Below are 17,861 nucleotides of genomic sequence, written 5' to 3'. Positions count from 1 at the left end.
AAAAAATGAAGAGCATGAAAAATTAAGAGAACATTACAGACTAAAAGAGCCTTAAGAAATGATAGCAACCAAAGGCAATACATTTTGTAGAATGAACAACCTGAGAGATGAAAATACACACTTAGTATTGAATGATATACAAAAAAATTTAGCTAGGTGTAATAATGGTGATTTTATAGAAAAAGAACGTATTATTTAATTAGAGATGCACGCAGATGTATTTGTAGGTATGAGGACACACAGTATCTGGGATTTGCTGTGAAATAATCCAGAAAAAAAAGAGGCGGTGTGAAATCAAACACATTTGGCAAAATGTTGGTAATTGTTGGAGCTGGATGATGCTAAGTGGGGGTTCGTTATACTCGACTTGCTTGTCTATTAAAATTTCCTGTAAATTAAAAAAAGAATTTTTTAAAAGTGTGGTTCTAAAATATGGCTGGTGATCAGAATCTCCTGGAGAACTTTAAAAAAAAAGAGAGCGCGCGCGAGCCCAGGAGCTTTCCAGCCCTCCTGAATCAATCTGCTACGGGTGCATGTGGGTAGGACGATGTGCCATGTGCCGTGTTATGACTTCTCAGGACATGGCCGCTGCCAGTCCTCACGACCATTGCACCACCAGATCACCTCTTCTAAGGTCGGACACAGGAAATCTACACTAGTCGTCCTTTCTCCCCTATTTCTCTTCCTGTCCTGTCTCTCTCCTCCTCCCTCTTTTTTTCTCTTTCTACATGTAATTAAGACTTAGGGCAGGAATTTGGGGGGGGAGCTAAAGGCTCTAGCACTTCATGGGAATGGGCACTCCTATCTGGGCCTTGGTGTCCTGCTGTTCAACCAGACGTGTTACCTCTGCATAGTTAGGAGTTTTACAAAGCCCTCTTCCTACCCATGTATCCCACGCCTAGGTAACACCTTGAAATAAAGTTGCTTGCGAAGTGTGGTCTTAACACTTAGACCTTTTTCTTTTATCATTCATAAGGAAAAAACATCAAAATTTGTTCTTAAATAATTTATTTTTTAATATTGGCTTTGGTTGAAAGTTACAATTATTTAGGAAAATTTTAATAAACCCAACAGAATACATGGGAGTCTACTGGGACAACTAAATGTGCAAATTTCAAATGTTTTCTATAAGAAGTATAAATAATTTTTTCACATTAAGGATGAGAATATTTACAAACAAAATATTAAAATATCAACCTTAAAGGAAATAGAGGAAAACACTGAAGACCATGTAGAGTTATAGATTGTCAGTATTTTCCTCTCATAAGTCCAGACGACAAAAATGGCAGCCTTCATCTCTGTGGATCATGTGCTCCCCTTTCTTTTTTTCTAGAAAAGTATGACAGTGACACAAAGAACATAGAGAAACTGCAGGCCAAGGGTCAAAAGAAATTTCCTCATACTCATGGTTACAGGGCTTTGCTGTCCCAAAGCTGAGGTTTCACTAGACACAAGATCTGCCCTGCACCCCAGGACACAGCATTAAAACAGCAAATAACACCACCATTAAAGGCCACATCTTACCCTGGGACCTTCCCTAATCCCATCCCTGCTCCTTTCCAATCTTCTCTCTAAGGAGGTAGGATAGTCAGAGACAATTACATATTGTGGCTGGGAAGTTGGTCTGGCCAAAGTTTCAGTAAGAAGAAGCACGGATTTTAATAAATGTACTATTGATGCAATTCCTTTCTTTCCTAGGGAAGGCAACCAAAGTGCATCCAATAGGCTGACCCCCGCCTGCAGTCAGGCACTTGCTTGGCTCCATAGCACGCCCGCAGCATTTGCTCCAGAGCAGAAGAAACAACTTCATTTAAATAACCTTAAAGTTTGCAATAAAATAAATAAAGTAAACTCTAGAGACACAAGGCCTTTACCAAGGCAGCGGGTTGAGTTCTTGAAAGCTGCACATACAGGTGGTGACCCAACAACAACCAGAAAATAGGTTGTTATTGTTCAGTCTTCTTATTGGAGGCCAGCATTTCAACACAGTAAAAAAAAAAAAAAAATCCCTTGTACACAAGGGTACATTATATATGTACACATTTTTTATGCACACCTCAGTTCAAGTAAGCCTCTTTGGAAGTGAAGACAGTGATAACCAAGAGTTACACATCTTCCCACTAAAATATTCTGTTTTTTAACAAGGTGCATATTGTAAAGAGCAGCTGGTTTGCTTTGTAGAATATATTTAGTCTCAGCAGCCTCAGAATCACAGTCCATGAGGAAGGAATGAGGCAGGTAAGGAAAAACCATGAACTACTGACACTCTGAAAACGTCCATTTTCCCTGAGCTTCCCGACCTTCTCACAGAGGGCCCGTGGGCCATAACCTGCTCATTGAAGACCCGGGGGCCAAGAGGATTCAGCTTCCCACCTCTGAGCTATGTGGGTGGAGGCAGGTGGCGTGGCTCTGACTCTGTCTCTCCCTTTTCTGGAAACATGATGAAGCAGTCCTGACACATATTCCAACTCCATAAAGCTTCTGGCCTTCTGCTTGGAGGCCAGGAGGTGGAACCGCTGGCTGAATTGGAGACTGTCTGCTGCCAGGCACAAGCTCTGCTCCAAGGCCATCTGGGAATGTTCTCGAGTTACCAGATTCAAGGCCATGACCAAGAACTTATCTTTCTTCTTCAAGAACAATCTCAAGTCCTCTGTTGCAGGGACTGACCCTCCAGTGTCACTCGAGTATTTAGGGTATAGCACCATGTTGATTAACAGCTGGGACTGGCTCACTTGTTTCATGCTAGCCATACATATTCATGAACTGAAAGCATTCATTACAGTAGCCATTGCACTTGGCGTTGCCAAAGTGATCGCAGGCAGGGGCCCGGCAGCGCTGTTTGGGGGGCTCTTCGGGAAGAGGCTCAGCCCGGTGGGCTCCAGTGTTCACTCTCTGGCCGAGGGGCTGAGACTCCATGCAGAGCTCCTCGTTGCGACAGGCCAGGATGTTCTTGCAGGAGGCCCGGGCGCACTTGGGCCTGGAGCCACTCTGTGTGGTTCGCGGCACGTCTCTGTGCTGGCTCATTCTCTGAGGGGAAAGAACAGAGAGAACTGAGCTTCATATTTCTCAGGGAAGCACGTGCGATCTCACAGGGCCGTGTGGATGCTACAAGGAGCTCTGAAGGGTGAAGAATATCCATCTGACGAAGGGAACAGAGTTCCCCGTGCCATCTGTGAATAGGAGCTCTCAGAGCACTTTCCTTGCGATAGCACAAAAGCAGACCTGGCCCCAGGAATACCAATGGAACCCCCAATCCTAACTCGGAGGCCTGCAAACACTGGCCCAGCTCGAGTCTACTTAGATGCATAAGCTGCCACTATTTATTTAGACAGATTCCTACTGTTCTGTAAACAATAGGAGAGGCATCTATCAGTCAAAGTTTTTCTTCTATGCCATGAAGTGGGGGCATTTGGATGCTCCACCTCCTCATCCTGTCTCCTCTTGGTAAAGGATCATTTAAGGAAGTCTGTGGGCTACATCGATGTCTGTGCTTCCACTACAGCTCCAAGAGGGCTCTAACTTTGGGAGGCTCTAATAGGTTTTATCCTATGACTTACTTTATTTGCTTCCTAAAATGAATTCTCTGGTATACTAAGGCCATGTAAATCCATAGTGGCTGCTCCAGCACAGAGCACTGAGGGGAGGACCTCAAAAATGTCTCACCAGTTGCTCTTCAGTCCTTTTTGCTTCATGAAATCTCTGATTTTGAGCTTCAATGAAACACTTCTGACAGTATCCTTCAAACACGGTGCTGCCAAGGGTGCCACACTCCCTCCCCAGGCAGGGGACTGTGTTCTGGAATCTGGAGACTGCGGGACCTGCTTTCCCCGAGGCAGTAACAGAATCTGGAAGAGAGTTGACACTGATCAGTATGGGCCACCAAGCAGAAAGAAACAATCACTTGAGAAAAATAAACAGGTTCAAAATACAGACTAGGCCTGCTTTCAAGAGATACATGAGAACGTGCTCCCTTTTTATAGATTCAGCAAAATTTAGAATATGATGCTAATTCTATCACTGAAACATCTTTGATTTTACAAACCTATTGCTTTTGAACGTGCCACACTGGTCAGCCAGAGTAGCAGAACAGAGACAAGTCAACTGCTCATCCTTCTCTCCAATTAGAGATGTCTAAAACCACAGATGTTTTTTCACAATGTCAGCAGAGACTTCCCTCCCTCCAGCTGCTACTCTTCTGATTTTGAGTTTTTTCTATTGTACCAAACTCTAGCTTAAACTCTACCTTATAAATACAACATGAAATAACCCATGGAAACATTTCAATGAACTCTCTCTAGAGGGCACATCTGGAATGCAGTATTCTGTGCCTTGGCTTCCATGTACTGCTGGCAGAGCCAGTTTGATGTCCCTCTGTGGGACATTTTACCCCACTGCCCAGAGGGGCTCCTTTCTTGAAGTTCAAGAACGAACCCCTTCCAGAAAGGGGCTTCAAAACAAGGGTTAAGATATCCATCATTTCACTCACGTTTATTTTCTCTGTACTCGATGAAACACAGCGTGCAAAAGCCCTGGTTTTCAGGAGTCCCAAAATACATGCAGCCAGCTTTCCGGCACTTGCTCGTCCCTGTCCTGTCCCCTGGAGTCCGTGCGGCCTGAGAGAGGCAGCCAGCAGGAGCCTCGCTCCCAGCTCTGCGGCAAGAATGGGGGGAGAGACTCTGGATGAGCTGCGCCGGGTCCGACTTGGACCTCTGATGGCAGGAAGGAGGGATGCTGGAGCTGAGGTTCGAGGAGGGCTCTGCCGTAGTCCTTTTGAAGCAAGTGCTACAGATGCCATTAAATGTCCTGGTGACGTCCTGGAGGCAGGCTTGGCACTTACCAGGATCTAAATGCCTTGTGTTGTCCGAGGTGTGGCCCACATTAAGTTGCCGGGCATTGTGGCAGCGCTCACAAAATCCATTGTGCTGCACATTCAGCGTGAATGGGCAGCCAGGGCTCCTGCACTTCATTGCGGTGGTCTCACTGAACAGGAAAAGGCTGGGCGCTGTTGGAGGGGCTGAACGAGGTCCCCCAGCTGGCTCCTGGGAGTTCCAGGCTGTGGGCTCGTAGACCTCACCCCGAGAGGCTCCAAGCACCACCTCAGGGCCTGGCTTGGAGTTAAGCTTTGGGGATTTGTTCTGGTTCTTTTGCCGCCTCTCTGCGCATTCATGGCACAGAGGCTGGGTGTTCACGGACATGAAGAAAGGACAGTTGGGCGTTTCACATTTTACGTCCATGAGAGACAGCTGGGGGACGGAGGGGTCCAAAGGGTGCTGAGCGTGCTGCTCTCTCCGCCCCTGCTCATTGTTCTCCTGCCACTTCTTGTACTCGTGCTGGACAAGTTCAAAGTAATCATCTACCAAGTTTATTTCCTTTGGTAAATTAGCTTCATCCAATCTAAAAGCCAAAAGGAAAAATATGAGACTTTATATGCACACACACGATTATATGTCAATAGCTTATAAGAGCACAATTTTAGAATGTAGATTCTGGAACTAGTCACTGAATTGCAAGCTGTCATGAAGAGTCTGCACCTCCACTATTATACAGCCCAGTATTTCATGATTTCAAGAATCATAGTCTTCTTTAATCAATCCTGGTTCACCCAGAATTATGGCTAACTCTATAGAAACGGTCACCTCTAACGACTCCATACCCCTTTTAAAAAGTCACTTTTACTTTCTAACTTCTCAGAGATTAAATTTCTAGCAAAAAAAAAAAAAATACTCAGGGTGTTCTTTTGGTACTAGTCTACTTCATGGTAGGAACTACTTTGGAACTTTGTGTTCTGTATTTTGCTGTTGTTATTTTTAAACTGCTGCCTGGTCTGTTAGAGTTAATGGCCATGAGAGCAACTAAGAGTCACACCCCTAGGGGTTATTTATTGACTCTGTAATTTGTTACTCTCCACTTTGGCACACTAATTCTCTCAATTCTTTCGAGGTCATCTCTTGTGCACTTCAGGTTCTAAGAAATAGGCATCTTGCTAACATAAAGCCAGTGTTTAGAACTTGGCTACCTGTACAATGTACACTCTGGGTGTCACCTCCCCTTTCCTTGTGGTGAAATCACGCAGCTGCTACATAAACATATTCAACGATGCAGTCTGTGTCTGGTATGTCTGTCCTTACCAAGAAGCTAAGAAAAAAAAAAGGCTTTTGTTTCTAAGAACTTTCACTTGCTGGTCTAGTACTAGAGCAATGAAAAAAAGCAACTATCCTTGATGTAAACAAACTTTTAAAAGCCCCAATTCTGACTCTCAGCATCCAGGTAGGTAGGAAAGTTACGATGATGTAAATTACTTGTTCTCATTTGAAACGAAAGTCCCGAAGGCCTCAGGTAGGTGATCCTCTCTGACTCTGATAAGGCCCCGAGCTCGCTTCACACTGGAGGAAACTAGCTGCAGTAACTTTATTGCTGAGCTTTGAGGTGGCAGCAGCTTATGTGGCTGACTTAAAAGGGGTTAAGGATGGCAAAGGAGAGAGGTGAAAATAAAGTGCTTACTTTGCAGCATTAATCAAATGGGTGGTGCCGTGGTCCCAGCCTTGGACGGGGATTTCTATCACCATCAAGTATTCTTTCAAGAGCTTCTCCTTCATCTCGTTTTCAGGATCTGTCAAAAAGTGAACTTTTAAGTCTTCAAATCTTCCTCGCTCTCTGTTAGCAAGTGGGACAGCTCGGATTTCTGAGGGGGAAAAATATAGCACGTAAGTAAAATATACATCTACTGAATGAGATGATGTGTGAGGCTATATACATAATGATTAACATTTGAAAATGCATAAAGGATACAATTACAGAGTGGAAAACTATTACCTAGCCACAAACTCAAATGGGGAAACAAGCTCTGCTAACGCTCTAATATAAAATGTACTGTTTCCAGGAAGCGCACGGAATATAAAGCAGCCCGGAGGTAGTGGATCTTGGTTAAATTCCCACACTTCAGATTCAAACTGACCTGAGTTCGAATCCTGAATCTGCCACTAACAAGCTCTGGGACATTAGGAAAGTTATTTACCCTTTCTGGGCTCCAAGTGCCTAAACTATAAAATAAGGCTACCAATGCTTACAGCCCACAGAGATGCTGACAGGATGAAATGAAATAAAGTAATATTCCTAAAGCACTTACAAAGTGCCTATTGGACATTAAGCTACTATACTAACAGGCAACCTGATATACATTTACCCACTCCATGCACTGTATTAAGGGATCTGTATGCCTTAATTGGTCATTAATTAATAGAAATGGCAGTAGTAAGATATATACATGTATCTCCTACTTGCAACTAACATGCTAAAAGTAATTCTGAAACCATATGCAAAAGCTGAGGGGGTATCATGATTATTGCTATGGCATTACTGTTGCTAACTGGCAACTGATGGAATATTGTATATTGTATTTAAATAAAAATAACACACTTCAGTGAGACTATTTCAGTAAGGAGAAAAAGAGTAAACCCACTTTCAGTGGGACACAGTACTGCTATCTACCAGAGGTCACAAATGTGAATGAACGCTCAGTTTTCTCACCAGGCCCACTGTCCTTCAGGGTCACCAGAGGTACAAAGTGTTGGCTGTCGTAGCCAAGAACAATGGGGTATCTGTAGCATTCCTGGGCAGGCCAGTGGAGAGGCAAGTAAATTCCGCCCACCTTCAAAGGAGCGAAATTGGAACCCGACTCCAAACTTCTTAGCATTTTATCTGTTGAAGGAAAGAAAAAGAAAAAAAAAATAAGGCCCTCAGGTGACTTTCTTCAAATTCCATTTAGCTACTGTTGCCTGTAACTTTGGCAGTGCGGGTTCTCCTAAGAGCTGAAACATTAAAGCCGAAAAGCACTTACGTACTAGAGATAAGTGATCTGCAGGCATCTTACCTGAAATGACAATGATTGGCCTTCTGAGAATGTTGCAAAGGACAAATATGTGTATTTCTTCCAGGGAATTATACTGGAGGCCGCTTCGGGCCCCTGGCGTGTCTGTGGATGCCATTTTGATAAGGTTGTCCCATTCATCGGTCCAATTCTAAAGGAAAAGCAGGGGGAATGCGTTAATGTACTCTATAGTAAAAAATCCTTCTGACTTCACTGTATGGTAATTCTTTATATAACTCAGATTGCTTTTCCCCTTTCTGGAAATCATCATTCAAATGATCACCCTTTTTTCCCCATTTCGGTTTTCTTCCTTTACATTTTTCCACTACAAGGCAAACTCAAAAGTGGGGGAGGACGGCGGGGACAGCACCTGCTTTTGAAAAAATCCCTGATGAGGCATAACACTGAAGCCCCTCGTCCAAATGTACACAAAAATTCCAAACTTGTGACTGAGAACAGTGAGGTCTGAATTTGACTGGCTAGCTCAGTAAAGCATGCCAAGGACAATCAAACTGAAAACAACCAAAACGCCACAGGGAAGCCCATGACCAGAATGATCAACCCAAAATGAAGAGATACCCAGCTGGGAATCTGCTGCCCCAAAGCCTCCCAGCAGTGACAAAAGCCTTGGTTCATCCCACAGGTTTCTGGTGTTTTCCATTGATGATGCTTTGCTTAGCCAAGCTCATGTGACCTAGTAAATCATATGCTTCTGAGAGCAGGGACTGGCCTCAGGTACCCTCTTCCCTACCATGGAGCCCTGTCAATAAATGCAGCATGGGGGAACAAAACATACCCGGGTGTCATAGCAAAGCCCCGTTTCCACAAATTCCTGAGATTTCAGAGACTCCAGCTGCCAGCGGAATTTAAAGTTGCGTGTGTCCGTCTCCTTGAGTGTGCTGTAGAGGGCCTTCCTCAGGACCAAGTCTGTGTCCTGCACACCCCACATGTACTGCGAAGCCGCATGCATGAGGCAGTTTCCATCACCTGAGGACACAAAGGAAGCCCTTTCAAGCAATGCACATCCAAACCCAGCAAAGGTCCTCGGAGTAGACAAGCCCTATTGCTATCATGGGAGACCCAAGAGGGCATGCAAAAATGCCAATGGTTTATTTCTTAGGCAAAGGGTCAACTGGTACCATATCACACGGTGATGCCAGCGTTAAGGAAAAAATCCTTATATTTAATGACTGATGCCAAAAGAGCAAAGGAGCCAGGGACAGATAGTCACTGGAGCTCTGTTCCAGCCTGGCTCTGCCCTTACTAGTTTAGGCGGCCTTGAGGGAAATTCCTTGCGTCTTTTTGCTCTTTGTGAAATGAGGGCATTGGATTATGATCTCTAAAGCCTGTCCCTTTTCTAAGATTTCTTGATGTTCTGGCCAAGACACTGGCATTATTACCTTCTGACTCTGGGAGAGGACACATAAGGCAAAGTACACAAGCCAGGAGGCCAACTTGGCTCCATTCACTAGGCAGGGACGGCTTGGCTATGACTCAGTGGTAAATGACTTGACCATTCACTGTAGCCTGTGGGGCCTGGGAGTTTCCTCTTCTGGTTTGAAAAGGGGGACTAGGAACACCGCATTACCTGCTGTCTCTGACCCCCAGAAATGCTTTATGTGAACATGCTTGTTGGAAATTGCACAGTCTTTCTTAAAGGCTAAGAAGTGCTTGGATGTCTACATTTGAAAATAATTCAGTGTTCAGGGCTGGCATTTTAAAAATTTTGAGCATTCTGAGCAAAAGATAGATCTAATTTTATTCCTTCAAGTTGCTACTTTTGTAGGTTAAAATACACAGTTTCAGAGACTGAATTTTTTCCAACCTCCAAACAATAAACATTTTGGGAGAATGTTTAATTAAAAGAAAAAAAAGTCAATTCTTTAGTCTCTTTTGGCAAGTGTATAATTGTTTTTAAAAAGAAAATATGAACTCTTTGTATATAAGTAGGGCAATAAAGCTCTTTGAAATTTTACCAAACTTTAATTATAGTCAAACTGTAAAAAAAAAAAAAAAAAAAAAAAAAAGACCAAAATAATAACAAACACTCTGAAATACACACTCACACCCAGTATCCCTCCAATTTACACACTTAGGAAAACTAGCTATATAAGTATTCAGATAAATGAACGAACGAGATCGGCCCAACCTTGTGTCTTGCTTGACAGAAGTGTGGCAACGACTGCACTGTGTTGAAATTTCCCCTTTGCAAAATCTAGAGCAAAGATAAGGCTTTTTTTCTTCTTCTTGTGCTTTCAGTTCTTTATTGAGATGCACTATATAAAATTCCCTAAGTAACATCTGGAATTCCCCAGTGCTAAGTTATTTGACTAGCAATTGAGCAATAACTATTGTACTTTTTGTTCTGGTGTGTAGACATTTAAACTGCGAAGTGCACCCTGGACTTTCCAAGTGGGTGTGGTCAGGGTGAGCTGGAATAGGCTACTCATTATACAAGTGAAATCGCTGCAGCCAATAGACGCTGGAATTTTTCATATGAAGTTTCAACTTTATGCCACCTACTCCCTTCCTCATTCACCAGTCTCATATCCTCAAATGCAAACTTGTGAATCACCCCCTCCCCAGACCACTGACTTTGTAGAACCCACCTATAGAGGGGAAGGCTTAAAAAAAGGTGCTAATAAAAATCAGAGAGGAAAAGTCATTTGTTTCCCCCCTCCACTAAATGGCTTTTCTTCCTTTTCCAGAATTTTAAGACATGTTCTTGAAAGTGGTGAAATTAAAGGATTCTGAGCCTAAAAATCCCTATTTCCATAAAATGTTGTCAAAAATGCACTGGCTTTTGTAGTTTCCTTTGTAGAGTGAATCCTTGATTATTTAAGTGACAGATCTTTACAAAATAAGAGTTTACTCTTTATATTCCATTTTTTTTAAAGGAAACACAGCAAGTTAAACGTAAACTGTCAGATAACGTTGTTCATAATAATGTTTTCCTCTTTCAACCACATTTTTAATTTGGCAAAATCTCTGTGTTTCCAACTCTCCCAAAGTTGACTCCATCTCTTCTATTGTAACAAAAAGGGAGAGAGTTAAAACCACCAACTCAGGACTATAAGCCCCTTGAGGATGACTTAATATAATTACCCACTTCTATGCATCACTTGATTCAGTGCCAAGAACAATGGAAACACTATCCATCTCCAGTTTTTTTCCCTATGTTTCTAAGAATCTATACTTTAAAAATATAAGCAAGGTGTTGAGATGATGCACAAAACCCCCCAGAGCAAAAGCAAAAAGCCCCACATCCTCTACCATACCAAGCTACCCAAGTCAAAAACGGCTAAAGTTAATGTACAAATTACGTTACTTAAGTTAATGTTCTTATTGTCTCATTGTCCATCAGGATTTTCTGCACATGGATGTATGTATTACTTTGACTGGAATGGACTGGGACCGTCCCTGATATAAGGACCTGAGATTCTGCCCTTCCTAAATTATAAGCATTTAATTGATCTTGGACAGGCTAACTTGCCTTGTGTAATAATAATTAGTTACATCTGTAAAGCAGAATTTTGTATCTGCATGAAACAGTATGCCTGAATGTTTCTGGGATATGCATACGCTTGTTCAAAGGAAACTATTTGAAAACAAAATAGTAGAGCTCAGAACAGGAAACAGCTACTAGTGGGAAAGGGGCATTGGGCAAATACGCACAGGTAGCAAGAAATTCAGTACTATCCCTAAAATTAATGCAGAAGTCTAAGATCAGTGCTAAAAAATTCATATATCTTTCTAGTCCGTATCATGGGGCCATAAGCAACAGAACCTACATAAGGGAGGAGGAGACAACAGGGACCCCTCTTGTCCTCAACAGCCATTCACTGGTTAAGCCATAAAATGCCACCAAGTCAAGAAGTGCAAGGCCATCATCACAAGTATTCTCTACTGACAGTGGGAAATGACAGTAATACCAGTTTTCACACCATGCTTTCCTTTTGAACTAAAGCCTGTTGATATTTCCACTACTGGCCAGGGAAGGGAATTTTACAGATGATTAAATAGTTAGAAGACTTAGATACATAAGTCGCCTACCAAGGGCATGGTGTTTAGAAATGCATTCCCCAAGCCTCAATGCATTCTGTTCTCTAATATGCACAACTGGAAAATAACCTTAATAAAAATATTCACCAAACAAGCTTGCTTTCATCACATGTCCCATAGAGTTTCTATACGAAGCTGTCAATGGCCTCGAGAGATTGGTGTCTGGGCTACTGCTATTACAATTTAATGAATGAGGACACAGCAGTGTGGAAGCAACCCCCCAAGACAAAAGCATGTCTTACCATTCGTTTTTAGAGCCACAAGTTTCCTGACTTCTCGACACCAGTTGAGCTTCTTCTGACTTTCCAGGGAGGCCTGGATGTTCCTGTCTATGAGGGCTTTGTCAATGATCTCTCGAAACTGTGAACAAAACTGGCGAGTTCTGAACATTTCCATCGTGTATCGGTACATGGATTTAAAATGAGGAATGATTCCATTGGTAGGTTTAAAAATATCTTCTGGAGTTCTCTCTCTGATCTTCACAGCTTTCCGCATATTGCTCAAATACAAAGCCTGAGGAAGGAGTTGTTCAGCCATCGTGTTGTTCCACGACACCTGAAGAGGAGGAGAGACACCCATTCCGTTAGCCCGGCTTTGGTATTTCTCCTATATACCTGCCTGCAGGAAACCCCAGTGTTCGATCTTGTCATTACCCTAATCCGTAGGCAAAAGATCTTAGTCACCTCTACTCCCAGGACACTGACTGGCCCCAAAGATTAACTCACACTGGACTGTTTTAAATTACATCACTTGTAAAGATTAGTCTAAACAAGAGAAGGAAGGCGGAGAGTGGGTACTGAGGAGGAGGGGAATAACCCTGTACTGGAAAGACAGTAAATATTTTATGAAAAATCCTGCAATTTTATGCTGTCCCCTAGGCATCTGACTGGAGTTTCCTCTTTAATCCCAAGGGGAAATATTTACAAAAAGGTTATTTATAAAATTTATTATAATAGTTATGAAGAATTAAAACGGAATGTTTTATAGCCAACAAAAAAGCCTACATGTCCAGCAAGATGCTTTGCAATTCTAAGAGCAAACAATCAACAATCTTTCCAAGCCCCTCCACCAAACTTTAAACATTAGAATAAGAATAAAATAACAACAATAATAAAATAACAAATTCTACATTTCTAAGAGCAGATATCAGAGCTCAATTACTTCAATGCCACCGCCAACCGACTTTTATTATCCTCCTCCAGGTACCCACACGCAGATTCATTTCCACCCTGTCTTTGCCCTGCAATCTTCCAACATAATCAATGGGTGGAAGGAAATGAAAGTCTGGCAGCAGATGAGGAAATACATTTCAGCTGGGGTCCACTCAGGGCTTCTGACAGAGGAGGGGGCAAACCCCAGCATCCACAACCCATGCCAATAGCGGGGAATGATGTGAACTGGTGTAATGTGGGATCTCTGCAGTGTGCAGAGCCAGCTCTCATTCACTGGCCCTTAGCAGGCTGCCTTCCTTGCCATACACCCTAATTTCCAAGACGAAGACAGAGGTGATTTTAGAAAATGGAGGTATTTCCTAAGAAGCTTCACGGCGATTGTTAATCCCACTCCAGCATTAGACTTGTTTGCTGGGCAGGGCAAGCCTTTAGTTGAGAAAGGAGTTGAATCAATGTAAAAGGGAGAAGAAACCTAGCTATTAGGGAAGACCCTCCTGGGTGGGTCTAGGCTCTCTTAAAGCCATTGATAAGGTTATCTTAATTCTGTGGCCCACTCGAGAAGAGAGTTGCACTAGATGACCCCAAGGTTGCTTCTGAGGAGTTTTCTGGTGGCAGTTTTGGATCAGAATTCCTAATCTGATTGCCAGATGAGGCCTGGAAAAGGTCATTTTCCAGATCAGATAGTAATCTCTCCTCTGATGTCAACCATTCCCTGCAGGTAGAATTAGGCAAAATTATAGCAGGGCCACAGGCACAATGAAGGGACAAAAACATCACACACTTCCCTTTGTGGTGTGGCAAAAGTCTCTTTTACCATGTCATTCATTCATCCATTCATCTACTGAAGGCCGTGCTTGATGCTGGGCTTAAAAATCAAAGATGACCTTACTCCCCCTCCTGAAATCACCTAAGTCTGCAGCTGAGGCAACAGAAATACAGGTTCTGTTCAGCTCTCACACTATCCAGTGGCAGAGCTTTGCCTAGAAGCTACGTCTTGCAACACCTGTCCCTTGCTGTTCTCATACCACCATACCCGTGGTTGCAGCTCCTGCTGCTCCAGATTGAAACAGACAGGCAATAAGGTTTTTAAACAAGCTAGGTAGAGCCTCTTTTTGCTTTTCTAACTCTTCCATTATTATTATTTTTTGAACCTAAAGAGCTTTCAAATAGAGCTGTAAACCATATGCAAGACATGCAAGTGTCAATATTCAATAACCCAGTGCCATCTCATTCACAGGTTTAGCCTTGCACGGCCTGCAGAATTGCCTCCTTATATCAAAACCCTCTGTCCAAGTTCCCAGTACATAGACTTCTTCACACTTATGATTAAAGAATAAATTTTTCTGACATATGACTGTACTGTCATAGGCCATACAATAGTATATGTTTATTTATAATAAGACATGCAATATTAGCATTCATATTTCTTTATGTTACTGTTACCCCGTTGACTTTTTATCATGACATACTTCATGGAATTTTATAAAGTACCCACCCAAACATTCAAAAATTGTACAAAGACTTGCAAGAATGAAAGAAGCACCTCAGACAACGAGAATGGAGCAGTAACTGGCTGCACAATAACCTGGGTCACAAGGGTTGTGGTGCAGGGCTCCTTCCTGAACAATGGTTCTCCCAAAATGCTGCCCTGAGACACCTGACCAGACCCGCTTTCCCAGGAAAGATCAGAGGCAGGGAGAACTGAAAACAAAGCGGTCTCAAAGAGAGCTGAGCTCCTTCCTTACTTAATGCCGCTGCTTTCCTGAGAGGCCAGGTGGCAGGATGTGGGACGACCCTGGCTGACAAAGACTGTCTGACTGTGGGGTAGGGGCTGAGGCAGGGGCCCGCCGATCACTCCAAACTGCAGCCCCCCAAATGCAGGCCAACTACCCACTTCTATATGCACACTTCTCTTAGAATGTTGCAACTTAAAAGGATGGACCTCGTCCCGCGACCCACTCAGCCACCTGAACAGAACTCTTCGGAGTGTCTGCAAGCCCTCCCTGGAAAGGTTAGCTGACCGAGCCCCTGCTCCCCGTCCCAACCCCCACTGGGTTTTGTTGCCTCCGAAACATCACACCCATTGCGCTAGTTCTGCACAATCTGGGAAGGAGCCACAACATCTGCAAGGTCTACGTGGCCTTGAGCATGCAGCCCTTAGTCCCCACCCCTCCACAAAAAAAAAAAAAAAAAAGACATCAAAAGGAGCAAAGCACAAGCGACCACCCGATCAAGTGGCCGCGGGGGCAATTCTCCACGTCAACTGCAGTTCTAATTTCTCTGCATAATCTGGCTGGCGGAATCCAGGGCTGTCACCTCAACATCTGGCGCGGCGACCTCAACTCTCAGCATCGCAAAACCTACAATGGGCAACATACTGCCCTCCAGGACCGCTGCAAAACCAATGCCAGCTCGACCAGTCCCGCCCGCGAATCGCGGCCAAATGCGCCCCCGCAGCCCTTGCCCGGAGGAAGAAACGCGAGGCAGACTCGGCGATTACCTCTCAGGGCCTCGCGATCCTCTCCCGAAGTTTCAAATGCTGTTCAGAGCCAGCGAACGCCGCAGGTTGGGGTTGGGCTTGGGCTTGGGCGGAGGCGGCACCCCATGGGCGCCCGGCTCCGGGCTCGGTTGCTGTCTGGGCTGGCCGGGGGTGTGGGTCGCGCTGGCCGCCGCCGGGGTTCTTGCTGCTCCGCCCTCTGTACTTGGCCCGCCACGAAGGCTGGAGACTGCCAGTTCTCTTTTCTCTCTTTCTGTTTTACCACGGCGGCTAGCGTGGGGATTTCCACCAGGGACTTTCCAGTCACGTGATGCCAGGCAAGGAGTCAAGGACCACAGAGGACTCGCAGGACGGCCGGCAGAGGGCGTAGGACGCCAGCGGCGCCCCTCCCCGTCGGCCCCATGGAGAAACTCCTGCGCCCCGCCCCGGGGTGTCCCCGCGTGAGTCACCTGGCTGTTTCGGAAGTGGAGGCCAACGTCACATCCATGTGGAAATCGCGGTGATGGGAACTGGAAATGAAATAGGTTCTTTTTTTCTCAGCCGTTTTTCTGCAGAAAATCATCAACTGTGGAGAACAAGAAGGGAAATAATAAGAAAGAAAACCCTAAAAATCACCCTGGCGTCCGGAACCTCAGGCCTCTGTGCCACTTTGAAAAGCTTGGGTTGTGCACGTGATGAACACGGAGGGGCGCCCCCGACTCTGGGCCCCCGCGGGGATTTTGAGAAAAAGAAGCAGTCACAGCCTTTCTCCCCACTTCCAGCGTCCCTGCCAGCCCAGGACCCCAGGCTAATGGTAGGCAGGTCCGAGGTGACATCGGACTCCGCGGCCCTGCGACCTTCAAATTCACAGGAACACAGCCAGCCTTAGATAAAATTAGGAATTTGAACACCTACCAACCCCACCCTGCACTTGATGGATTTCCCCTTGTTCATTTCTGCACACCAGGTGCCCAGGTGGCGTCACATTCAGGTAGAATTTCAGTTTAGAAATCACTTTGAATCCTTTCCTGTTCTCGCCCTGTCCTCTTAAGACCTTATTAGGAGACTTTTTAGATAATCGCCTCAAGGTGCCAATAGAGAATAATACTTTTTACTCCCCTCCCGCCCTTATTAAATAACGTGGTAACTAGTTGTCTTCACCTCGATGGTGTCCTGTGGAAATAGGTGTTAGTCACCTGGGCAGTAGAGATGCCTGAATTGTGGAGGGACGGTCATCAGGCCCATTTCCACCTGTGGGTTCCTATTAGCCCATTTCCTAGAATGGCTCAACCAGAGTCAGATCAAAATATTCTGTACCATCTCTCCTTGGAGACTTAAATATTCTTGTCAGGCCATTGTAGCTCACGTTTCAAGTTAGAAAAATATGTTTCTGTTTTCAGTAGGGACTTGCAGAGACTGGGAGGGGGACTGGTTGGAGGGTGGTGTGCTCTTGCCAAAGGGAAACTTAAGAGCCACAGGTAAGTAGTGGCCAATATCTCCAAGATGGTGCTGGTCATTTGAAACTGAAGGCTGGACTATTTCCGAAATCCAAATCTCCTGGTATTTGTTCTCTTCTTATCCACAAATGGTTTTAGCTGCCAATATTCAAACAGTGGATAGTCAAGCTACTGATACAATAATAATAGTAATAGTCATAATGTTTATCTAATTCTTACTATATGCCAATCCCTATGCTGTGTGTTCGAAATGCATTCTAAAATTTAAACCTCACCACTCCACTTTGCAGCTGATGAAATTGAGGTTTAAGAAGCTTAAGCCATTCGCTCAATGTCTGCACAATCAGAAAGTGGCAGAGTGGTGACTGGCACTGGGCCTGTCCTACTTCGAAGTCAACACTGTTGTCATTATTCAGCCATTACTCTCAGAAAAGATCCTACGAGGTTGGGTCTTAGGGCCCCCGTTTGTATCCTGGCTCCTAGTCTCACTAACGCACCACAATGACCTGTCCCTGAGCCAAACGTCACCCCAGGCAGGGCCAGAGTGTGGGCTTCGGAGCCAGACAACCCTTGGTTCCATCCTCAGGAAACATTGCTGGACTCAATGAGATGATAAAAGATGAGGTCATCCTCAATCCTTAGAACGTTCCCCCTTAGTGTCCCCTTGAAACAGAATTTACCTGCTGTCTTTCATCTCTCAGGCTCTGGCCCCTCACCTCCTCCTGTAACTTCCATTGCACTTTCTCTGGTTCTTTGACTTGATGAGCTAGGAATGTAATAGCGAGAGTAACAGGCCTGAAAGACCATGCACATATCTGCTACTTCTG

General features: G+C 44.4%; 1 protein-coding gene across 2 annotated transcripts; it reads right to left on the bottom strand.

The window, feature by feature from the left end:
• Nucleotides 1–1,019: 1,019 nt before the first annotated feature.
• Nucleotides 1,020–15,838, bottom strand: TNFAIP3 (TNF alpha induced protein 3). Of its 2 annotated transcripts, none has more exons than XM_054570024.1 (9): nt 15,602–15,838; nt 12,172–12,484; nt 8,664–8,854; nt 7,871–8,018; nt 7,528–7,698; nt 6,502–6,682; nt 4,487–5,394; nt 3,664–3,845; nt 1,020–3,027 (listed from the first exon to the last, which is right to left on the bottom strand). In XM_054570024.1, the coding sequence occupies exons 2-9, from the start codon at nt 12,464–12,466 to the stop codon at nt 2,743–2,745; spliced, it is 2,361 nt and encodes a 786-aa protein (XP_054425999.1). In that variant the 5' UTR covers nt 12,467–12,484; nt 15,602–15,838; the 3' UTR covers nt 1,020–2,742. The 2 variants fall into 2 exon arrangements, with proteins under 2 accessions (XP_054425999.1, XP_054426000.1); XM_054570025.1 differs by having other exon boundaries at nt 4,838–5,394.
• Between the last annotated feature and the right edge of the window lie 2,023 nt (nt 15,839–17,861).

The sequence above is a fragment of the Pteronotus mesoamericanus genome, unplaced genomic scaffold, assembly GCF_021234165.1.
Source record: "Pteronotus mesoamericanus isolate MK-2021 breed Mesoamerican mustached bat unplaced genomic scaffold, CSHL_Meso_final contig_20, whole genome shotgun sequence".
Taxonomy (NCBI): Eukaryota; Metazoa; Chordata; class Mammalia; order Chiroptera; family Mormoopidae; genus Pteronotus; species Pteronotus mesoamericanus.
The sequence above is the reverse complement of the archived record's forward strand: the minus strand, read 5'-3'. Positions and strand labels throughout refer to the sequence as shown.